This window comes from Tachypleus tridentatus, chromosome 6 (genome assembly GCF_004210375.1).
Source record: "Tachypleus tridentatus isolate NWPU-2018 chromosome 6, ASM421037v1, whole genome shotgun sequence".
NCBI classification, from domain to species: Eukaryota; Metazoa; Arthropoda; class Merostomata; order Xiphosura; family Limulidae; genus Tachypleus; species Tachypleus tridentatus.
This window is the reverse complement of record NC_134830.1, coordinates 18,317,036-18,343,329: the sequence shown is the minus strand read 5'-3', so window position 1 is coordinate 18,343,329 and position 26,294 is coordinate 18,317,036. Positions and strand designations below refer to the sequence as shown.

General features: G+C 32.0%; 1 protein-coding gene across 3 annotated transcripts in view; it reads left to right on the top strand.

Moving 5' to 3' along the window:
- Nucleotides 1-26,294, top strand: part of LOC143252024 (vacuolar protein sorting-associated protein 54-like) — a 116,686-nt gene that overhangs the window by 61,914 nt on the left and 28,478 nt on the right. For 2 of the 3 annotated variants that reach the window (XM_076503552.1, XM_076503553.1), the window contains exons 12-17: nucleotides 1,147-1,254; nucleotides 5,713-5,768; nucleotides 8,249-8,348; nucleotides 11,595-11,704; nucleotides 13,938-14,070; nucleotides 24,734-24,865. In XM_076503552.1, coding sequence (XP_076359667.1) covers nucleotides 1,147-1,254; nucleotides 5,713-5,768; nucleotides 8,249-8,348; nucleotides 11,595-11,704; nucleotides 13,938-14,070; nucleotides 24,734-24,865 — 639 coding nt within the window. The remainder of the gene's footprint in view (nucleotides 1-1,146; nucleotides 1,255-5,712; nucleotides 5,769-8,248; nucleotides 8,349-11,594; nucleotides 11,705-13,937; nucleotides 14,071-24,733; nucleotides 24,866-26,294) is intronic. The other variant, XM_076503554.1, reaches the window with a different exon arrangement.

The window sequence follows — 26,294 nt, the reverse complement described above, 5'->3', positions numbered from 1 at the left end:
CTTATATGCTGAAAAATACAGCATTAAACCTATTTTTCTTAAAGTATAGGACAATAAATCAAGAAGTAAAGCAAACAGTCATCTCTTCTTATTATGACCTTTTGTATTCGATGGTAGGCTGCTAAGCCTTTAAAAATTTCACATGAAGAGAATATCAAACAAAAATTATTTTTAGGTCTTAAACACAGTTGATAATCAAAAATTCATAAATAACTACACTGATACCATAAATTAAACTATAATTTATTAAGCTTCCTAACAAAGATTTAGATTTTGTAAAATACGAAACATTGAGCAGACTAAAGACACAGCCTACCTCATTGAGATCTTAGATTAAAAGGACGTGGAAGTTTTTTTCAGAGATTGTAATGGTGGGGAAACTACTGTGAGACATTCTAAGCTGTTGATGGGTTATTCACTTGTCATATATTGAAGTAAGTGTATATAAAGGACCATTTTCAAAAATGGAAGAGATGAATGTGGCCAACATGTTTGATTCAGTACATAAGCCATATCTCAGCAGAATAAAAAGATATGAGGTTTTTATTTTATATTCTAGCTTATTGATATCAGCAATTTGATTTTCTAATTTGTACAAAACTATAGACTTAGTGTTGACACCAAACTTCTAATTTTAAACAGTGCTGCATTCAATATCCCATGTAACTCACAAATCTATATTTAGATATGTTCTTTTAATATTTACTTTTAAATGAAGAATTTAACTCATATATAATATTGAAGTTTTAATTATAATTACAATTTTATTCCAAGCTTATTAACGTAAATTTATAAAATAGTAGTTCAATAAAATTTTGAATGCAAGCCAACAAATGTAATGACATGGCTTTTTAACCCCTGACCTGTTGAGAAAGGGTTAATACATTATTTATTCTTATTTAAAAATTTAACTGTGAGAATTTGATCCTTTAGATTAGCTTGGTGCAATTAAAATTAATTTGTCTCATATTTTAAGTAGTTTTTATTTTTACAAGTGATTTTTGATTAGTTACTTTTACCTATTTTTTGTGATATATTTTTGTACTTTACATGTCTTTTGACTCAAATTAGTAATGTTGTGCAAATACTTTGCTGTATTTATAGACTATTTCTTGTAGTGAACATATAATACTTCTTTGTTATTAGGAAAGGCTAGTGGCAGTTGTGTTTGGGATGCTTCGAATCCGACGACATGATTTTGTGGAAGTTTACAAGAAAGAATCCTGCACTGCCATTAAAGCTGTTGTTAAGCAGGTAAATGCTAATATTAATGTTTAGTTTTAGGCTTTTACACATTTTAACTGGCCTTTTGCATGTTATGTCGTATATAACATACATTGTAAATGTTCATGAAGTAGCATAGATGTTTATAATTTATCATAATTAATTTCATGAATTTATGAACAAAGGCAGTGTTCTCCTGAAAGTAGGCTGAGAGTTTTAAGAAGTTGCAGTTGTTAAGCCTTGAGGTTTTTGGAAACTGAACATTGTCTGTAAATCATAAACATGTCTATATTTCCCTGATGTATTCTGTTATATATAAGTAAAATTATGATTGATGTATTAAATATTATTAAGGTTTATTAGGAATATTAACAAACGTTGTAATGAGTAACTGTGCCCTTGTTGTTGAAAGTCTTTACTTACACATAGTCACAATTTCATTTAGAAGCTATGGATAAGAAGTGTTAAAGGAAAACTTTATTTTGAAGTCAGAACTTTGTTCAAATTGTAAAACAGCTAAAACTTAACAAGTATGTATCTAAACTATAAGTCAGTGAAAAGTTAGCATTTAGAATAAGAGCAGTTTCACTTTATAACTAGTTAAAAAAGAGTTCCCATACAGTAATTAGTTAATATAAAAAGTTTTTCTCACTTTTGTGGCTCAGCATAGCCAGGTGGTTAAGGCACTCGACTCGTAATCTGAAGGTCACGGGTTTGAATTCCCGTCACACCGAACATGCTCCTCCTTTCTGCCATGGGGCATTATAATGTGTCAGTCAATCCCACTACTTGTTGGTAAAAGAGTAGCCCAAGAGGTGGTGATGACTAGCTGCCTTCCTTCTAGTCTTACACTGCTAAATTAGGGATAGCTAGCACAGATAGTCATCTAGTAGCTTTGTGCAAAATTAAAAACGAAAACAAAACTCGCTTTTGTAGAATTATTCGTAGAATAAACAATTCAACATGATTCACATTATATATACCACTGGTATAATACAGTTACGACAGAAAATGTTCGTACCCCTGCATCCCAAGTGGTTTTTTGCTCATAACTTAAAAAGTATCATGAGTAGGCTAATAGAAGTAAAATATATTATAAATATTACACTAACACACATCTACATAAATTTTTATGTAAATTGAATGACAAATAAACTGTTTATAAACAAATAACCAAACATAGGAGGGGCAGAAAGTGTTCATGCATCTAATTTAATGGTCAGTTGTGTAGCCTTTCAGGTGAATTACTTAGCACAATCTCTCCTCATAGCTTTTCATGATCGTTTGGCAGTACTCGACTGGTATTTTCTTCCATTCTTCTTTACAGAAGGCCTCCAACTCTTGCAAGTATTTCGGATGACACTGATGAACCCTGGTCTTCAACTGGGTTGAGATTGGGTGACTGCAGTGGCCACTCCAGAACGCTTATATGGTTCCTCTGCAACCAAGATTGCACACGTTCCGATGTGTGCTTAGGGTCATTGTCGTGCTGGAAGATCCAACGACGCCCAAGCCGCAAGTTCTGAGCATCGTTCTTGATATAAGTGCCTAATATATCAACGTACTCTTCTTTTTTTTCATGATTCCATTGACGCGGTGAAAGCTGCCTACACCATACAAGCTGAAGGAACCCCATAGCATGATCGAGCCACCTCCGTGTTTAACTGTAGGGACAGTGTTCTTTGGAAGATTTCGTCCCTCCTTCTTACGAAAAATATAGTGACCATCATTGTGGCTGAAAAGCTCGATTTCAGTCTCGTCTGACCAAAGAATACTCTTCCAATAGGTAAAGGGTTTATCTACATGCTTTCTTGCATACCTCAATCGTGCTTCTAAATGAACAGGCTTTAAATGTGGAGTTCTACGTGGATGGCATGCTTTAAACCCAGAAGAGCGTAACGTGTTTGTAACTGTAGAGGTGCTTACTTCAACCCCAGTTTCCCTTACCAGTTTCTGTAGGTCATTACATGTTAAATGAGGGTTCCTACTAACTTCTCTGAGAACTTTCCTATTGGTTCTCTCTGGAATTTTGTGGGCGTCCTGAACAATGGAGGTTAGCAGTAGATTTTGGCACATTAAGTTGTGTAGCAATACCAGAAAGAGACACACGATACTTGTATTTTACAATAATTCATTTTTTTAAATCACTGGACAGTTGTTTCCTGTTTGCCATGATGACCAAGCAGATAATGACGGAGATGGCTAAATTGCCGGAAGTACATTTTTTGCTGGCTAAATTCCAATAATTATGAACCCATGTCTAGTTCTGGAATGGTATAATATAGTTTATTTGCCAAACAAAACAAATTTTTATGGGAATATCAGTTTTTTCACACATTATGAACTGTATGAACACTTTCTGCTCCTTGTATTTTTGGTTATTTGTTTATAAACAGTTTATTTGTCGTTTAAGTTGCATAAAAATTTATGTAGATGTGTGTTAGTATAATATTTATAATATATTATACTTCAATAAGTCTCCTAGTGATACTTTTTATGTTATGAGCAAAAACCACTCGGGACACAGGGGTACGAACACTTTCTGTCGTAACTGTATATTGGTCGAACATGAATCGAAATTTCTACATTTATCAATAATATGAGCACACTTTGATTTTTCTAGAATTATTTATTGCAACTTATTAGAGTATGCATACACAAATTTTCCTTTATATCAACAGTGCTTTTTCATATTGGGAAAATAAAACTGTTTTGAGATACAACTTGTGATGTATCGACGGACAACTAGCACATCACAAATAGATGTATAGATGTTTTGATAAGGATAAAATATTTTAAATAATCTAATTTTTCAAGCAATTCAGTAATGGTTTATTTCTTTTTGACTCAAAAAAAAAATCTTAGATTTCAGTATGGCTGTCATAGAAGGCATTTCAACAATCTCAATACTGCTTTGAATGTTTATTATATCATCAAAATTTCTTCTAGTTGCTTTGTGTTTGCAACACATTAAAATAGCCATAAAATAGGTGCTAGTATTTGTAGCACCAAGGCTCATAGGGTTCAATCTATATTACCACTCATCTAATCTTTGTGTGCCATTTACTGTCATATAAGATGTGATGACCTTCATGTAGTATATATAGTTAATATTCTAGCAAAATTAATGTAAAATATAAAAAATATGACACTAATAAGTTAATATAATGCATCCTTATTGAATCATATGATATGAAGACACTCAAAAGAACTCTATGAATGGGAGTGAATTAGAAGAAGTGGAAAGAAAATTTTCAGTAGACAAACTTTTAGTGCTAATACTGTACAAAACCAGTAAAAATCTATTTTTACATCCACCTTGTAATATAAATATATATTTTTTGAAATTATCAGACTTTGGCATATATTGCAATTGGTCTATCATTTTTGTTAAATTTCAGAAAAAAATATGTGATTTTTGTAATATGTATTAATACTTGGCCCTTTTAAATTCCTTAAACAGAATAAGTGAACTGAAATCCTCAAGTCATTTAATTTGTCTGGAGCTACATGTAATATAATTTTTATCATGAAAACCTCCATTAGACTTATTAATCAGTTACATTCAGTTCAAGAGAAAACTGTGAAGAAAAATTTAATTTCACAGTTTTTTAACAATAGAGATTTACTGATGTAATTTTTGGTTCTTCAAAAGTTTAAAAGAAAGCACAATTATAGACTTTCTAGAGCAGTTTTAAAATTATGGTCCTTAGAGAATACAGCAAAAACAAATGCTTGAGGTCTGCATGCTTATTTTTAATTTGTTTTGTTATTGTCAATCAAAATTTTGAGAACAGTTAAAACAAAAACTCAGTTTATGTGTAGGTTTTTAAACACTATTGTAGAATAAATACAATACAAAGCAATTGTGTTGGAGTTCTGAAATTTATTATTTGATTATTGAGCAAAACGAGCAAGTCTGTTTTATAGTTTTTCTTTGACTTTTTCAATAATTTGTACATTTCATAACAATTTGAAATTAAGAGTGAGTCAATAATTTTGGGAATCCTTTTTTGGGTAAAATTGAAAGTCAAAATATATTTTTATGTTTTAAAATAAATATAATTATTCATTTTTAGGCATTGCATACATTGGCACATTGTGCATAATGTTTTATTTTGGTCAGTGCCAAGAAAGGTTGTATGCACATTTTGTTTAATATTGCTTTGGATTAACCAAACAAGAAAATATTCATTTTAAAAATCCAAAGATAGTGCTCATTCTAAAATCTCCTTTTTTTTGTGTAATTTTTATTCTGTACAACTATATCAAAAGCTACTTGGTTTAAAGGCATTTGAGTGGTGAACATGAGTTCATTTAAAATATTTCTGTTTAGTAGCAGTTTGGTTTGTTTTGAATTTTGTGCAGTGTAAGCAAAATATATCTTGAACTTTTGTCATTATAATGGATTTTTCTTATTTGTTTATAAAATGAAAGCAAATTGAAATGTAGTTTTCAGTAAAGGTGGATAAATTATTTGTTTTTCAGACAAAAATAGAAGTTGTTGCTAAAGAAGATTTTGAAAACAAAGAGAACACAGCAAGGTAAGTGAAACTTCTGTACACTAATCAAAGTTATCACTTCTTAAAATATTTTAATATTAACCTGGGTACCAAAGCTGTATATGGAGAGAATCAGATTCTAGTTTTACCCATTATACCTTGTAAATGCACATCAATCAGTATTTCATTAGAGAAGTATTTGTATTTATTTTTAAGTATTTCAGTATAATTTTGTCCATACTCATTTGATATTTAAATAATTTATAAGTTCTATTTCTTCATTTTCTACTAGAATATAGCTAATAAAATGTGTTTAAATTGTAACTATTTTTGCTTACTAGGTTATTAATCAAGTCTGTTTAACATGGCTTTTTTTTCTAGATTAGATTATTAGTTAAATCTGTTCTACATTGTTTTTGTTTTTCTGGATTATATTATTTGTCAACTGCTTTATGTGGCTGTTTCTTATTTTCAGATTAGATTAGTAGCTAAACTCTTTTCCAGTGCTTATGTTTTGGGATTTTTTAGTCAAACGTGTTTCACGTGATGTCTTTTGTCTGGATTATATTATTTCTTAATGTTTCCAGCAGGATTTTAGAATTGGCTTAATGATTATCAGAAATTCTGTATTTTGATATTTTTGTGGATTTAAAAAGTATTCTTTTGGTGTTTAGATAAGTTATGAAGGATATTTAAATCAGAACTGTGTGGTAGAATAAATTTTATTTTCAGATCAGTTTTGATTTACTGAACATCTAACAGAATACCTAAATTACTTATATATCTGCCATACAAGGATTTTTAATGTTGCTGTTTTCTTCATTGTTCTTAATATTCTTAATATAAATTTCATCATGGCTGTTGGGCATCATTCATATATTGAGTGACCTGCATATCAAATTTCAAAATTTAAGAGAACCAATAATTCTAACTTTATTTCTACAGTTTTGAATACAAAAATGTTTTACATTGTAACAGTTTTGTAGTGTGGAGAAAGATTAAAACATTCCAAGAAATGTTGCCAATAAAAAAGTGTTTTTATCATCATATATACATGTGTGTGTCTATATCTGTATATAAGTATCATCAGTACATCTTGGGTCAGCAAACCAAAAATATACTATTAGACCTCTTATAATGATGAAGTGTATGTAATATGTTTGGGGTTTTGAATCTGCTTTACTTTACCATATGGTAACCTTAATTAATATAGGTGTGTGAGTAATTTTATGACATTTCTTTGAATTAGTCATCTGATATTATACAATGATCAACTGTTTAATGATTATGTATGTATATATGCTAAAGGCTTCTTTTTACCAGAGGTGAAATTGAAAAGAAAATTTGTGATGTAGAGGCCTAATGCATCCTTTGATTAATTATACCCTCTGCTATAAATTGTAGTTTTTGTCTATTCAAGGCTCATCAGCATAGCTAGGGACAACAAACCAAGGAAATACTGTATTAGCTTGATTGTAGGGCAATCTTGAATATAAGATGCTCTCCATTTTAAGAAATCACGGGAAAGGGGGGAAAATGAGCATTATAACATTCTTTTTTATGTCCACAAAATCATGCATAGATGAATGCTGACTGGGCATTCAGAAATGCAATAGGCTAGAGTAGGAGGAAGGGGCCTGTAATCAACCATGATTATAAGGCAATTGTGAACTTTACAGCCAATTATTAATCTGAAAATATCATCTTATCATGAAGCCACTTTGATAATGATATTATTAGAGTTCTTATAATGGTAAAGAGTATATAACCTTATAGACCATGCATTTATCAGTTATTTTATAATTTTATTGCCCATCCCAAGTATAAGATTATATTTGCTAAATACCTTGTGAAGGTATAATGATTCGTACTTTCTTTTCAAGCACATTGTATTACAATATCAAGAGCTAAAAACAAAATTGTTATTTGTTCAGTACATTGAAAGATAAAATAATTAAATATTTCACATGACTAGTTCTGGATGAAAGCATAGCATTTGAAAGGAAATGGTAAAACAAGAAAAACAGTTTATGATATTTTAGTCTAGCTGATGTTTATTAAACGTTTTTTTATTGATGAGAATTTACATGATTTTTGACAATATTTTGTTCTCAGTGCTGATCCATTATTTGAGTTAAAATGTCTTTGGGTAAATTTATTTGAGTGAGGGTCTCGCAGAGAGTAAAACGTGGAAAACCAAATGTGAAATACTCTACTTAGGAAAAATCAACCAACCATGCTCAACCCTGATGCTACCCCAGAAATGAACTGAAAAAGGCCTCGGCCATGAGAGCAAATTATTGTCAAAAATCAGGTAATATCCGAAGAGTAAAATGATGTTTCTATGTTGTAGGTTTTTGCTATAATAACCTTAATTTTGTATATAATAGAATAAAATATAATTTAAATAATTTCCTGTAATTTTTATTTTGAGACAACACTATAATTCTCAGTAATTCTGGAAGTTATATCTGTACTAGTAAATCATTCATATCTATAAAAATTTGGTGATTTATTCCTAGCGGTCTTGCAGATCAGTTAAAAACCTTGGATATATCCAGATGGATGGCCACTCTCGACAGTATTTTTACTAATTTAATAAAACTTATTCACAGGATACAGGTACTCTTCATATTTTTGTGTGTTTTGATTTGCTACTGTTCAACCAAGTTTGCATGTAATTATATATAAGCTACTAACTTTAAAAAATTTATTTGGCTGAAAATTAAAAAAGTTAACGTATAAATAATAAAGAAAACAATGGTATCATACATATTTTCTTATAAGATTCAGACTGTTAGTTAATTACAGTTATGCTTGTTTACCATAATACCTGAGAAACAACATTCTGTTTCTAAGGGTAGTTGGCAGTCAAGTTGGTTGTTCATTTTGTGAAATTTTCCTTTAAACTACTTACTTGACTAGGGTAAGTAAATTTTGTTAAAGTAATTGCTTTGTTGCTTTATAATAATATATAAGCTAAACATTAACCCTCTTGCTAGTGTCAAAGTGTACATATTATAACTTTTTTAATGTTCAAAATGTAATTAAACTACTTTGTTATCATTGTATATGAATAAACTTGGCAAAACATGTAGTTAATAAATCAAATTATACTATTATATAAGTTTTAAGTTCTTAATTTAATGAGCAAGTATTTAAAAAAAAAAAACTTCCATCTTTCCCTAATATGAGAACTGTGACATCTGCTCTCTTGGTCTTCTGTCTTGCAAATTTCCTATAGTTCTGCCTGACATTTTATACTATACAATATGTAACTAATAGAAAGCTAAAGTTTTAATATATCAAATGATATTATATTACATTGCTTTCTCTACAAAGAATTGTCTATTCCAATACAGAACATTAACTTTTCCTGCATAAATAGCCATTCTTTTTTAGTGGGCCCAGCATGGCCAGGTGGTTAAAGTGCTCAACTCATAATCTAATAGTCACAGGTTTGAATCCCTGTCAAGCCAAACATGCTCGCCCTTTCAGCTATGGGGGTGTGATAGGGTGACAGCCAATCCCACTATTCATTGGTAAAAAGAGTAGCCCAAAAGTTGGTGATGACTAGCTGCTTTCTCTCTAGTCTTACATTGCCAAATTAGTAACAGCTAACACAGATAACCCTTGTCTACCTTTGCACAAAATTCAAAAACAAACAAACCAGTTTCGTGCTGCCCTCTATATGCAAAAATTATATATGCCAAACCTTCTAACTCTCCTCTGTTGGAATTGGCTGATTCCATTATGTTTCTCATGCAAATTGTCATGCATCTACTCTCCACCAAAGTGTGATATACTCTCATGATGTATGTGACTTCCTCAATTCAGTTCTACCAATCTGTCACATCTTGTTTGACAGTACTCATGTTCAGAAGTTTTTTCTTTTGGTGCTCTTCGTGTGAATCATTATTTTAATAGTTTAGTTTCTGAAGTTGAATTTCTTTATTATTATTATTTTTCTTTATATTAATGAAATATTTTAATTGAAATTAATTTCCCAGTCATAAATTTTTTCTTACACTCAAATATTTACATCAAACTCTTGTTTGTTTTAAGTATTTCTACAGTGAATTCTGAGATTCACTTACCTACTTTGGGTGTTATCTCTCTAATACTATTTACACAGGCTGTAGGTTTTGGAGACCCATTGTTGGATTTCTCTGCTGTTATCCATCGTGAGATTTATTGTTGTGTGGGTCAACCTTCTTTTTAACTTTCTACACTTGTCCCATTTCTCTGTGATTCCCTGTTACCTCCATATTAGGTTGTTTTTGTTTTCAGCTCTCACTTTACACATTTGGTTTTGATGTACTTAAGATTTTCTGTTTATATTCTTCAGTGATACCTTTTCGATCATGTATTTGGAATCTCAGGTGTAATCTGTACACAAATATTGGAGCCATGAAACACCAATATTTCTTTCTTGTTCTGGTCATTTTCTACCTATCCCTGTCCCCCTTTTAAAGGTTTCTCATCTCATCATTTATTCAACAATGATGGACATGTTGCCAACAGTACTGGAGACTAACCAGAGGATTCCAGTCCAGTGGGAGCTTGATTGTAATATATTGCTATCCTTTTGTGATCTTTTACTATGTTTCCATGGGTTATTTGGGTTTCATCGGAGAGACCTGTCCTTCTATTTCTTTTCCTACCTTCTTAACCCCTGGTACCCTTTTTCCTCCCCAAGACTTGGGTTCCTGGCACCAGCGAGCATCTATGTAAGGGAGTACAGGCTATTCTACCTGTTATTATCTTTCTCTAGGCTGTTTGTTGTCTTTGCACCAAATTGGAGATGGGTAGCGTGTGCTAGGTTTGTTTCACTTCATTCTAATTCTCAGTTTGTTTTGTTTTACCTTGGAATTGTATCTCACCATTATGTGTGTTTTTCTCCAGGTTTATCTATAATAAAGAGGAATGTTGGAGTGGGTCCTTGTGCCAAAGTTAAATATTTTTGTGTGAATTCATTTAGATCTTGTGTTTCTTTCTTGGGAACCAGCATTTTTTTGATTGCTGAACAGAATATTCATATTTTTTCTGCTCCTTTTGAAGCACCCACTCTTTGATATTATCTTTTTATGGATGCCTTCTCCTTGATAGTTCTTATGGGTCATTTTATTTAAGATAGTAGTTTCTGGCAAAAATATAAAATAATGTCTCATCAATTTTCTAAAGCTATGTGTGAGATTCTGTGGTGGTGGATCACTGAGACAACACCACTTTGGGTAGTGAACATCAAAAAATAAATTACACACCTTCATGACTTATTTGTTAAAAGATAACAGATATCTTGTTCTAGACCCAAAATATTTACATTACAATGAGATCTTGCTGTGACTTGGGATTATAAACTGGCTTTCACATTCATATAAGATTCTTCCTTCTAAGTTGTTCTTTTCATCGTGTGATGTTCTTTTTTCTATCTCAAGTGTTTGGTGCACTCATTTTGGATGTTTTGCCACTGCCTTTTATTATAGGCTTTCTCACATAAAATTAGCAACTTGTAATGTAAATATTGTCTTTGATTTATATCAGCTTTTTTTCTGTACATATGTCCTCAAGTTTAATATTTGACTCATAGTGAAATTATATACACATGTAATTTGAAAAAAAACTGAATGTTTCAAAGTAGAATAAATACATCATAAATTATATTTATCATATGACAGTTTTATATTCATTATTTTATTTTCAATATATGGAAACCTTATGTATAGAGACACTTCAGTTAATTTTTACACTGTTACATTGTCTTTTTTATAAGTTCATAGTTGATAATTATAAATGTTGGTCACAACATTTTCCATACGTTGTATCATGTACTTCTAGAAGATAATAACACTGAGGTTTGCTTTGCAGGCAATGCATGGAATATTACAAGACGCAATTACATTAGCTGCCAGGAATAGTACTACTGCCTCTTCAGATTTGACAATTGACCCAGAGGCAACAAACCTGACTGTTCCTGTGTAAGTTTTATTTTCATATGTGATGGATAAATTTTAATCTTGTGGTTCCAATTTCATTTTATTATAAATTTACATATTGTGTATAATGAATTTCAGGTCCTCTTGTTTACATATTTTATAGGCTTTGTAGTTGAAGGCCAGTACTTCATAAAATTGATATTTTTATTATATACATACACAATAGACTTAATCACATTGTGTCACTACCTGATGTTCAGTCTTTTTTTTTTATCAATAAATATATTACAGTATGTTCTATGTGAGCAAGTGATAGAAACTGTGTAACTGTTCTAGAGTTTACTGTACAGTTATGTGATATTTAATACTTCAAATGTAGCAGTATGCTCTGCCTTTCAAGTGAAAACTATCATAAGAAAGTTTTCAGTTACACATACTTCATCAAATACTTGTGTAAATTTGATCCCTGTATCTATTGTTATCAAACTTTATAAAGTTTTAACTGCTAGAAGTTACATCAGTAATGGATAATGAAACATATAAAACATTTTTATATATATCTGGTATTACATGTAAACACTATTTTATGTTGTTTGCTGTTAAGCACAAAGCTACACAAAGTGCTGTGTTCTGCCAACCATGAGTATTAAAATCCAGTTCTTAATGGTATAAATCTACAGATATAGCACTGTGCTACTGGAGTGGGCAAGACCATTTCAACAGATTTTTCTGTTTACTGTACTTTGATTTATCCAAAGACTTTGAAAATTAGGTGATAACAGTATTCATTAGAGCATTAAACAGAAGAAAAAAATTAAAATTCATGTGGAAAGATTCCTAAAACAAATTAAAATTAATAAATGACCACTTATCAGGAATGATGAACCAAGGAGGAGTAAGGGAATAGTTAACTAATGCACACATTAAACAATAATACAGTTTCTTTGTTTTTTAATATTTTACTGCAGTGTATATATCCATTTTTGTTATTTTTTATTGTTATATATTTTTATTACAGGAATAACTCTGTATGTTAGCTTAGTATATGGACTAACCTATATTTCCTAAGCTGAATAAGCCTCTTGGGATTACAACTAAAAATATCATGAACAGCAGTTACTCAACTGATGAAATAAAGCATTGTAATGATTATTAATAAGAATGTAAAATAAGTGTAAAATTATTTGTTTTCATTTTAGAGCTGATTCTGAGTTTTGATCTGTGTAGTTAGCTTGCTTTTATCAGACATTGTTAATTAATATAAGCTTACTTATTATAGGTACAATTGATACTGACTCACCAATATATTTACTTACATTTCTTTAGTTATATACAGCTGTGTTTGTGTAACATGCATATTTTTATACAAAGTTTCATGTAGAATAAGAGCAGAAATCACACACATACACACATTAAGTAAAAGTGAAATTCAACTTAAAATATCATGTTTTCTTCCTTCTAATAATATGTTTAGTGTTCCCAGTGTATTCATTAGTCTTTCTTTTTATTATTTGTGAATTATAGATAAGATAGATTTATTGGACCTTCTCAAAGTGAATAGGGTAAGCTAACTTCAGCTGTTTCTTACAATTGAAACCAAACATTGCAGGTATTATCTTAGTGCAATTTTGGTCTTCCTTGTAGACACCTGTGTGTGTAAAAAGAAATTGTGTTTCCAATAGTAAGTGGTGGCTTGTGGAAAAACTTGCATGCTTTGCTAGGCCACTAATAGTTTTAAACTATTGAAACTTGCTTAATAGTTTTCCAGTTTCATTTATTGTTGGCATTACTTCATGTGTCATTTGGAAACATGATAACAAATAGTTGTTTTCCTTGAAAGCAGAAAAACTATCATAGCACAGGACTTTTGTGACCTTTGTTTGTGTGAGACTGTATAAGACATAGGTCACAAAAGTTCATCATTGACACTTTTATGTAGAAATTATCATTTTCAGAAACTGTGTTTGAGCTTTCTTATCCATATTACTATTCCCTGATAATTGTATTTGTTTGGTTAATTCAGTGTTATGTTTTTAACAAAAGTTTAAAAATGTTACCATTCTGAATGAAAAATGGAATTTTTGTACGATTGAATGGTACATGAAAACACTATATTGGTAAAAAAGCTACATGTAATTATGATTAATATTTTTGTTTTGTGTTTTTTTGTGTTATGTTAAACAAAAATACAAAATTTAGTATTTTTATTACCTTGTTTCACATTTTATGTCATAAACATTGTGAAAATGCATTTTTAAAAATTTTCTGTTTGTAGAAGCAGTGATCTGGAGGTAACAATATCAGAAAGTGAATACAATAAGCTTACAGCCTCTCTGAAAGATTTGCTCTGTTCTGTATGTGATAATGCACATGAACAGTGTGCAAAATTCATCACTGCCCGAGCTGAGGTAAACAAGAATTTGTTGTTGTTTTTCTGTTTATTCATAACTTGTTTATTGTTTTTTTTATAATGGCAGCTTTAAGATTATTAAAATGTAGCACTGAAGTATTGAATATGGATTTGTAAATAATAGAAAAGTGACAATTTTGTAAACTTTTCCAGGATGGTTTAATATTAAAATGTTCTGTGTGAAATATAATATTTAATGTGAAATATATACGGTTGGAATATAGCGAGCACTCTTTAGGCTAAAGCTTTACTTGCAGCAACCATATATACAATACTTATTAGTTTAAAACCTTACTTGAAACTCAGTAAATGTTGTAGTTAACATAATGTTGCATAATTTTTTCTTCCTCTAATTAATTATATAATTTTTCTGTGTGTTAGGTTACTTATTCAAAGCTGTGTGTTTAAATTGTCTTCAGATGAAATGTAGTTGTCATACAGGTTGTCTGAGACAAATATATTATGAAATAAAAATGAAACAAAAAAATTGCTCCAAATCACATTTTTTTAAATCTTTAAGGAAAAGTTTCACTCAAAGTGAAAGAACCTCAAATTCATTATTCATTTTGCTAATGTACATCAGGAATATGCAGAGATGAAACTTTATATCCATTCAATAACTAAATAGTTTCTTTAATTAAAATACAACTTTTCAAACAATATGTACTTCTTTTCATACATTGGCTGTTCTTAATCTTTCACTGCGCTCTAATGCATTGAAAAGAAATATTTTTGCATGATGCACTAGATTTTTTATCCCATAAATTTGAACTGCTGAGTCAGTGTGTGTAGAGCATGCAACAACGTTCCACCAATAGGAGCACAACACACACTACTAGAGCAGCTGGCTTCCTCTGTGCTATGTGAGGTAAGCCTCGCTTTCTCAATTTGCTCAGAACCTACTTTGGTAAGGCCTCTTCTTTGGCCATTTACTTACTTACCTGGCTACTTTGTTGTTGGGACTGAGAAGAGATGTGCTGCTTACAGTGGTTTGGCTCCCCCCATCTCCCCTTGAGGACTTCAGGATGGCTTCATTTTTGTATAACCCCATTTTTTCTAACTATTTTTCACAAACTCCACTTCTATGGCTTCTTATGTGTTTTGTTGGGTTTCATCACTCCTACAGTTGAGCTAGGGATACTTCATCCACCTAGTAATACCAGGTGTGCAATGTTTCTTCCCTGCTCTTGCAATTGAGTGAGGATGATACTTGTTACAGGATGACTCCTTACACTTGAGTTGAGGCTTAGACACAGCCCTATAAGTCTGTATTAGGTTGTTGTACTTTCTGTCTCCATCAGCTGATTTGAGAATTTGCGCAGTGGATGCTGTTTGTGCTTGCAGTATGGCACTCTCATTACTTACTAGAGTAAGTTGATGTATATTTTAGAAATGGTCTGCTTACCCTTGACACCATACATTGTATATATTGGTTTCAATAGTTTTGATTTTTTTTTATGTGAGGTACTTTTCCTTGCATAACTAAGGATGGAATCTGAAACCTCATATATACTGTTGGGGTTGAGTAAATATCTTAAGTTCTCTACCTTCACAATTTTGTGAACTGGCTGTTTGTTTTCCACGTGGGTTTCAATTGCCATTTTTTTTCTTTATAATACTTGTGACCCTTCCTACTAGAGTCAGTTTGTTTCAGATCACATTTGTACAGTTGATTGAAGATAGAATGGGACTGGTGTTAATTATTTACACATGATACTTTATTTTCCAAGGTCATTATTTTACTGGCTCAAGACTGCAATGCTATCTATTTGATGATACTCTACTTCTTCAAGGGCAAAGAACATATCTGTTTCAGAAGTGGGGTGGACTCCCTCATGTGTGCTTCCATTTTATTACAGAGCACACCTCTATGATTCTCTGTGGATTTTTTTCACAGGATGTCTCATTTTATTTTACACAGATCCCTCAACCTACTCAAGGTAGGATTTCGGTTATTGTGTGTGAAGAGGTACGTATTGTTTAACAATGTGTTTTCTTACATTGAAATTAGGTTTCTGATAGATTCTTATCTACTCTTTTTCCCCACTTTGAATGTTCTTCTATTTCTTGTGAGTCTAGTCTCAAAAGTGATGTTCACATCAAGTAGATAGAGGGAGACAGCTGTTCTCGCTAAGTGTATTGTACTCCTGTTGGTGGAAAATTGTCACATGTTTTATACACGATAAATGAGCAACTTAAACCTATGGATTGTAAAGGCTAGTGCATCAAGCCAGAAAACTTATTTTCAATGCATTAAAGGGCAACGAAAGATTGTGAAAAGTTATTTTTTGAGAAGATGTAGTCTTGAAGTCTGTTTCCAATGTATAAAATGATATCTTTTAGTTAATTTAATTTGGCACATAAAAGTAAGATCAACAATTGACAAGTTGCTATATTATAGATCCTTACTAAAACATAATTATGAGTTTGAAACTATTATTTTTCATCATCCTGAGAACCATTGATATTAAATGATGCAAAAGTACAATTTTAAAATTGTACCATACTTGTGGGACATTATATCAGAAGTTAAGATTCACAGGATTAAAAGTAGGTTAAATAAGTTATTTTGTTTTATGATGTGATGTGGCATCAGTTATAGGTTTATTGTTGATAAAGTACCATCACTAATAAAGGTAATCATCTAATTACTTAATGCCTGTAATCACCATGAATTGTATAAATTTTCACTTAAATCCAACTTTATACTGTTACTGATAACTCCATGCTCATGTCATGATGATTTGCAACATTTCATTCAAAATCTAATTCATTTTATTACCAAAATAAGTCAGTAAACTTAGCATGGAAACATAATTTATGATTCAGGTTTTTACATTATCTAAGATTTCTTAAGTTCAAAAGGAAAAGTTAAAACAGTTTTTAGTCTCTACTTTTTGTGTCATATAACACATCTGTGCTGTCCTCTCCCACATAATGTTATATTTTTTAACATCATTTTCAGTGTCCAAGCATCTAGAAACACAAATTATATATAATTACAAGCTCAAATTTTCAACTTCTTACTTTCTTGATTTTCTGAGATATCAATAAATTTGTCAATCCATCAAAGAATCCCTCTCCTCTTTGTTTGTATTTTTATATTCTTTGCTAATAGTTCTTTATAAGACTGATGAACATGTTTATAACACATATAAAGAGCATTTTCTCTTTCCTAAAAATATGTAGGAGCTGTCATATATATTTTAGAATTAAAATAGTGAAAAGAAAAAGAAAAAAAAGGTGAGCCTAGCAGAATTATGGCTTACATTCGTGATGGTCAGAAGGATCACATACTTTGATTGTGGTGTTTATGACGTGTAATTAGCTCCTGCTGAGAATTCTCTTTTGATGAAAGATGTTAGTATAGGCAATGAAACTATAAACTTAAAAGATGTGAAGAAGGTTATCAGTTGAAATAGTGAATATAATAAGAATTGATAATATTACATTCAAAACAGAAGAAAAAATTATTTATTTTCTGTTTTGTTTTTAACTTTTCACTTCAGTGCACAATGACAATTTGATTATATATGTGTTATAAAATAAAAAAAATAACAGATTATTAATTCCTCAATTCTTATGCAAAATTCTTAGCATAAAAATTACTCTTCATTTTGACTGACTCAATAAAGGCTTCAAAAATTCACAGACAAAGCTTTAGTAAAAATACTTGTTAAAACATCTGTTTATGTACAGTGGACTTATAGTGTTTGCTAAACGTTTGCTAGATTTGGTGAAGATGCACTTATGTCATTCATAGTCATATTATGTGTCATTTCACACATCCAATGTTTGTTGGTTGTTACAACTGATCTTGGATAAGCCTCCAATTTATTATGTTGAGTATTATGATTTATCCCAGATGAGCCCCCAATTTATTATATTACCTGAAACTGAGTTAGATTATAATTTAAATTAAAAGTTAATTTAATGTAAAGATGTTTCAAATTTATAATGTTTTCCAACAATACTGATACACAGGGGCATAGATACTGGGGGAGATGGTGGGATACATCCCCCCTTCATTTTAGGTGGGGGTATGGTGCATACAATCATCCCCCCCTACAGTTTGATCTGTACAATTGTTTTATTGCATCACAGGCCTACAAATTATGTGTTTGTTCTTGTGATTCTCGTGTTCTTACCAATCAAATTACATAATTAGGCCTAGATGTAGGCTTTTTCAGTAGCCGAAATGTACATCTTTAATATAGGCGTGCTTCTAAGCTTTTCAATATAAGCGATAGTTTGTAAGTATCAGTCAGTAGCCCTAAGTATACATGCAAGGCTTGCAAGTGCAATCACAGAATCTACCTACATCTTGTACGTAGTGTAAGATTAAGTAATATTTTCATCACAACAGATTGAACAGAGCATGAAATTCGAAAATATTACTCCCAAACATAAACTCCTGTGATCTAGATCTGGCAGGCCATTTGTAGCTTGTAGCTGCATCAATCTTGTGTGTATATTGTGCAGATTTTCTATGCCATTTGTTCTTATGAATGTTTAGCCGGTTTTATTGTCGAACACCTTACTCTCCTTAGCTGCTGAAGCTGCTGACCATAGTGTACGTTTAGTGTACAGTTAACGACAGGTTTGGGCTGCTCTGATCCAGACGTGACCTACATCACCTCCCTCTGCTCCCTTTTGTCTGAGCCTCAATTTTACAACAGGGCTCATTAGACCTGTGTTTGTGGCCCTCATTAATCCATGAAATTTCAGATTATCACCACCCTCTAATAAAGTGCTGATGCTTTATGGTAAAAGAACAATGTATTCTCTTATCATAGATAGTAAAAATATTGTATTTTCTTGTATAATTAGAACACAAAAGGAGCGATTTCAATGGCCTGAAGCCTCTACTCGAATTGTATTGCTAGTTTTTGTTTGGTGTTTTTATTTAATAGACGTGCTTATAGACATTATATCACAATATGTTTGCCTTTTGATGAGCTTTAATGGGAATATATATATATATATGATTGTTTAGGTATTTTTTGAGAAACTTGCAATTACTTGTGTTGTAACTAGCACACATTGTTGTCCCAGTGATGCCCAGGTGGTCAGTCGGCTCGGTAGTCACTGTGAGGTTCGCACGTTTGACTTAACTACATTGTACAGTTCAATTCTACTTCCATTCTGTTCTATCTTCATTTGTTGTATGTTAGAGTTTTCCAATAAAGACTGTATTTTAGCCTGTTGAGTCATCTGGGAAATAGATTCCAATTATGACAATCAAGCATCTGAAACTTTCCAATATTAGACAGTTCTGCAAACCAGTTACTAGTACTACAAGTGACAATGCAGATGCAGATAATCCAACAACCTCAAGCAAAGGAATAGAAATTTGCCATACAGAGGAAATACCATGTTCATCAGAGGACGAATCTGAAAATGCTCGTGCAACAATTGCACATCATGAACCACCAGATAGTTGTGAAACAAGTTTGTGCAGTAATGAAAAATCTGACACTCCACAGATACAGTGTGGAAAGCCATATCATCCAGATGCACAACTAATACCATGACAGAAAGCAAAATTTCAAAATATTAACTTCCAGGGCAAGTGGTTTGATGTATTCCCATGGCTGCACTTCGACAATCAGACTCAAAAAGTCATATGCTTTCATTGTGCCAAGGCAGCAAATAGAGGCCTTTATACAGGGAAATTGGAGAGGCCAGTGGAGTATACCTTCATATCCACCAGTTTTTGCAACTGGAAAAAGGCAAAACAGAAATTCAATGAACACTAATCCTCCTCTCAGCACAGATTTGCTATATCTCCAGAAGGTTCACTTGATGTAGCTCCAGTGACTGTCCAGCTACATGATGGAAAAAAGAAGCAGCAGGAAGAATGCAAAAGAAGTCTAGCCAAAATATTAAGAAGTTTACGTTTTTTACTGTGTCAAGGTTTAGCATTACGTGGACATACTGATATGGAGGGGAACTTACTGCAGTTAACAAAGCTCCTGGAAGAGAAAGATCCTGAGTTGACGGCCTACTTGTCAAAGAAAACCACATTCACATCACCTCAGGCTCAGAATGAAATAATGGAGATGTTCAGCCATCAAATACTGAGGAACATAGCACACAAAGTGCAGCAAAATAAAATCTTTGCATTAATGGTTGATGGCACTCAAGATGTTACAGGTGCCGAACAGGAAGCAATATGTGTACGATATGTAGATGAGAACCTTGATGTCCATGAGACATTTCTTGGTTTGTACAGTGTTTCCAATACAACTGGTGAAACAATATCCTGGACCACACTTGATGTACTGACAAGACTCAATTTACCACTGTCAGGATTAAGAGCACAAACTTATGATGGAGCCGCTAACATGAGTGGTGCGTACAGTGGATGCCAGGCAAAAATAAAAGAGAAGCAACTGTCAGCTTTGTTTTTTCACTGCGGAGCACACAAGGTTAATTTAATAATGCAACATGCAGTTGAAGGTTGTGAATGTGTTTGAGATTCTATCCAGTGGGCACATGAACTTGGTGTCCTGCTTCAGAAAATATTGTATCGTCAGACAGCCACAATGGTCTAGTTAAATACCTCCGCCCATTGTGTCCAACACGCTGGTTGTGCCACCTATCTGCAATTGCATGTGCTAATGATCACTACAGTGACATTGTTGATTCTTTGTGTGAATTAGCAAATGAAAAGTCAGATGTAGCAGTGAAAGCATGAGGTCTGCTGGACAGATTTGACAAAGGAAAGACAGTTTTAGGATTTTTGATAGCTCAGCATCCATTAGCTACATTAGAGGAACTAAACTGTGCATTCCAAGCAAAATCAGCGACAGTATCTGGCACGATAGTAGCATCTGCAATGAGAGTTGAGCAATTGTGGGTATTGAGAACAGAGGAAAATTATAACAAAATATTTGATGAAGCTGAGAAAAAGGTAATTTCCATAGATCTGGTGCCTATTGAACTACCATGCATTTGCAGACTCCCCAGAAGGATCACAGGTGATGGCTCAGCACACCATTCTGCAACAGCTAGAGATTACTACAGAAGCCAATATTTTGAAATTGTGGACACAGTCATAGAACATCTGACCACTAGATTCAATGCAGACAACAGTGACTTGAGGCAATATCTGGCATTTGAGAATATGATCACATCTGGCAAGATTGACAACTCACTTATAAACTTCTGTCCAGATATTTCTGCACAAAGGCTCGAGTTTTAGTTGCCCATGTTCAAAGGAACAATAAAAGCAGTATCTCTGAAAGAAAATTTTGCTTGTATATCCAATATGCTGCGAATGTGAAAGGATGCTGAAAGGTACTTACTGTAAAATGCATGAAACAAGCCAGCAGATGTTTAGTGAAGTGTTTCTTCTCATGAAAATTTTGCTTGTATATCCAATATCCAGCTGCGAATGTGAACGCAGCTTTTCTGCATTAAGGAACAACAAAAGCAGTATCTCTGAAAGGTGCAAAGATGCTTACTGTAAAATGCATGAAACAAGCCAGCAGATGTTTAGTGAAGTGTTTCTTCTCATGAAAATTTTGCATGTATGTCCAGTATCCAGCTGCAAATGTGAATGCAGCTTTTCTGCATTAAGACGGATGAAGACGTGGTTAAGGTCAACTATGTCTCAGTGCCTCCTCAACCATATGGCAGTTTGTCACACTCACAAAGATGAGGTCGACAAGATAAATATAAAAGAGCTTATGAAAGAATTCATAAACACATCACAAAGGAGGTCTACATTTGGGAACATGTAGACTAGAGGACTAAACGAATCTTACTTCAGTGAAAAGTATGAATAATTATGTGCTACATTGTACTGATGTGTAATTTTCAAGAGTTTGCAAAGACATTTGAATTATTTTTATCAAACAACATTAACAGTTTTTCAGTAGATATAAACTTATCAAGGATAATTACTAATTTTATTAATATTTGAAAACGTAATTCATGCAATGAAAGTTATTAGTAACCTTGTCAAGTGTAATGGCCATCTTTTATACTGTGCAGTGTGCAGGAATAAATTCATGTGGCAGTTAATTTGTGACACATTTGTCTTTATTCTATTAACATTTTGAAAACTGTTCACAACACCTCACTTATACAATCCTACATGGAAACCTTGAAGTATCGTGGCAACAAGATTACTCTGTGACTGCATGTTTACAGCTTTCAGGTTCACGTAATCAGAGATTACCAATTTGCAAATTGAACAGTCCACATAAGTGGTTGCAAAAATCATCCCCCCCATTGGGTGTAAAAAATATACACCCCTGCTGATACACACAGTTTTAATTCTTAAGACATACAAGTTTTAATATACAAACAATAATACAATTTATAATAATGGTTATCACAAATAATTATTTGTATACAAAAGTTTTACAAACTTGTAAGCAGTATCGAGTCTTCTTTCCAATCTGGAACTTCCTTTATCTTATTGAGGGCTCACAATTAGTGAATTAATTCAGAGTTGATATAGGTATGTTTAATTAACAGGGAGTTAGCTAGCTTTTTGCTGATTGCACACAGATTACAAGTCACATTTTTCACTGATGAAGGTGTGATATGTTTTCAAAAAGTTCTATTGTCCGATGTTTATCTGCCAAAGTTAAATGGTTTCTAATGTTCCTGGTAAAATATCTGATGTTCCTGATTAATAAGCATTAATTACAATTATAGCCTCCAAGGTTTATGGTATATCAACTGTGGCAAAACAGTAATAGTGAATTCTTTTGGTTTCATTTTATAAGCATTAGGTGAATTTCTAGAAATTTCAGCTGGCCCAATAATACTGATGATACAGTAGTGCTTTCATAAAGCATGTTTTTGATTCTTACACTCAAGAATTCTCTGCATATTTGGTGAATAGGCAGGAATTTCACAACATAAATTCAACTAAAACATCAGTATTAAAATAAATATATAATAGTAAATCTGTCACAGATTGACCAGTTTTATACAGAAAGAGTTAACAGGTTTAAACGTATGCTGTCAGATCAGTATTTTTGTGGTTAATTATATTATTTTTATATTGTTACATGTATATATTTAATTGTAAATTAATTTGTACCTCACAAGCACAATTTTTTGATCTACTACAAACATCAGGCTTCATTTGATTAGCTAGGTTGGGTTTTTACTTCTATTTAAAGTAAAATAAGATTTGTATTTGTAAATATTCATATCTTATATTTGTGTATTTTGATATTTATATATGCATAATCATGTCGGAAGGCATCAAGAGTTGTACTGTCATAAATATTGTGCAGTATATGGTTTTATTATTAAGTCTATGTTCAAATCATTATATAGAAAAAATTTAGATTGTTTAAAGAAAAATTCCAAATTTTCAACTAACTCACGCCAGCTTAAGTTACTGCAACTGTTATAACTTATATATTATGTATTCTTGATAGATTATGTATTACATATATTTGCTTCTATTGTCATTTATTGATAGTTGATATATTGCTTAATGTTACAACAGTTATGCAATAATAATCTACCAATGTCTATAATGAAACAAAAAATGTGTGTAATTGTTCAAATTAAGTAACTGTTCAAAAATTTAAAAATCAGTGCCAGTTTTTTTCCCCTGGCATCTTTACTCAATAACTGCCCACGTATGACACAAATTTATCTTCCACAATCTTTATTCTGCTTGGCATTGTACATGAATGTCTCTGCTCCATAGTGACTCTTTCTATAACCAGTGGCAGAGGTGCCAGTGAAAACCTCTCAAGTCTTGACTTGTAGTCTTCTTGAACAACTGTTTTATTATCTAATTTTATAACTTCTTGAAATTATCAGTGCAAGAACTGATATACACTAATACCCTTATGTAGGCATTTAACTATCAAAAACCCAAAACAAAATCCAGAGAAATTTAATTTGTACACATAGACAGCAGTTTTTACAACTGTCAAACACTACAGTAACTAACATCAACAACTTAAATATCATACACAAAACTAAAAAAAACCAAAAAACTTCTCCTTGGTTCAGTTGGCCTTTTCATACTTTACAGGGAAGACTAGAAGTGTCATGTTATGTATCACCATTGTAATGTATAATAAGATGATGTCATATTACAGCAAGCTAATTTACTCAGTACATTACAATTGAAACAAAATATCATACACATTACACAAAATACTTTTTTGTGTAGTATTAGTTTCTTCTGTTGTCACTTTTATTGATAGTTTATGCATAACTTCAAGTCACTTATACTGTCATGTTCATTAACTGTTTGAGTATTAGTTACAGTCACTTCTATTGTCATGTTTCTTGCTAGTTATGAACTGTGAATAATATATTCAGATATGTTTATTAAACATTGACATAAATTGGGACTTTTGTTTGCTTGGATAAAAATAATCAACAAAATGAGATACTAAATTTTTATAAAGATTAAAATGTATTATTTTTTATTTTTAACACTGCAATGCAGTTATATTTTACCTTTAAGCTAATAGATTTTTAAAATAATATATGACAGCAAGCAAAAATTACCAATTTTTACCAATCTAATAATTGTATGTTAAATATATGTTGTATTAACTAATTATGAAAAATGTATAAAATTCTCCAATCTTAACAGTTACATGTGCTTTTGCTTCTTGCTGAATATTATTCAGTCTTTATGAGCATATAACTTCTTCAACTAGGATGGCTCTCTAGAGAAGTTGTCAACTGAAGAGTTTGGTACTTTAGCACGTAGTATTGAGAATTTCAGCAGAGAATGTGAATACATGTGTGGTAGAAGAAGCACTTCTCTAAGACTAGCTCTTCAGACACAGGTGAGTGTGTAAGGAAATCTAATACTTTTTGAAAAATAATTTTGCAATTCTTTTTTGTCTGGAATTAAAATGTCTTTTTATCTAATTGAAGCATTGCTCATTGTTTGCAGGAACCAGAATTTCACCATTTTTTTTAATCAAGTATATGTAAACCATATATGATCACAGTGATGACTAAATATGCTTTATAAGTGCCATTTACTTTCAAGTTCAGGTAGTTTTTGTCCTTAAAGTATTCTGAGAAATCATGAACAAACTGATGTATAGCTATAAACATCATTTTAGAGGAAGTACTGCCGGAAACAGTCATCCCACTGTATACTCTGTATCATTTCAAGGTGTGAGAGATATTTAATAATTAAAGTATTTCTTAGTAATCTTGACCCAGTTATTACCCGTATTGGTACATCTGCAGACTTACAATTCTAGAAACTAGGTTTCAATACTGGCAATGGGCAGAGTACAGATAGCCAATTGTGTAGCTTTGTGCTTAATGTGAAACAAACATACTTAGTTATTTGTAATCTATCTAGTCACCAGCAGTAGAACTGTTGTAGAACTGTAATCCATTTGCCAGGAAAGAGGTTTCAGTTATTATATTTTTGAAAACTTTAATGTTCTTTATCTTATTTTTAATCTTATTAATATTTTTTCTAGTTTTTATTATTACTGTTGCATTGTCCAACTGACCATAAGAAGGAATTATTCTGATTCATAATTTATGATGTACCAAATCAGTATTTGTTTGTTTGGTTGATGGAATGCTCAAATATGAACAATTCTCTCCTGATATAGTGCTTGAGTATTCCAAACATTTGCTCAACATCTTATTCTGAGATTAGGTTTTCATTATTACACAGATAACTGGCTTTTTCTGGTTCATTTTGAACTAGTCAACCAACCATATTCAGCAGTTCCTTTCAATGGCTGCTCGAATGGACTGATTAATCATATTCTCCAGTTGTACTTGCTATCTTACCCATTTTGAGGTTCTTTTTTGACACTCATTTCAGTCGGGTTCAGCCTTCTCCTTTAAGACTTTGTTCTATGGAATTGTTAGTTTGCCACAACCTCTCATTTCCATCACTTAATGCTTACTTTGTTTATCACTTTTCGGGATGTAGTCTTCAGTAACTTCATTGGTTCCTCTCATTCATATGTATATGCAATTCTTTCAGTGGGCTCTTTAAGATCAATGGAACCTTGTATGGGATTTTCATCTTACTCCCATTACCTTTCCTCTAACCATGAGAGAAGAGGTGTTTTGGTGGTTGGACAAAGCACACATGTCAGGAGCATGCCACTTCTTCCTCTTTGTATGGATCTACATATTTTTATGGATGCATCCTTGTAGGGCTAGAGTGCATCAATGAACTACCATGAAGTTTGGGCCATTGGTCTGTGGATGCAAGTGTTTTACATATCTTTA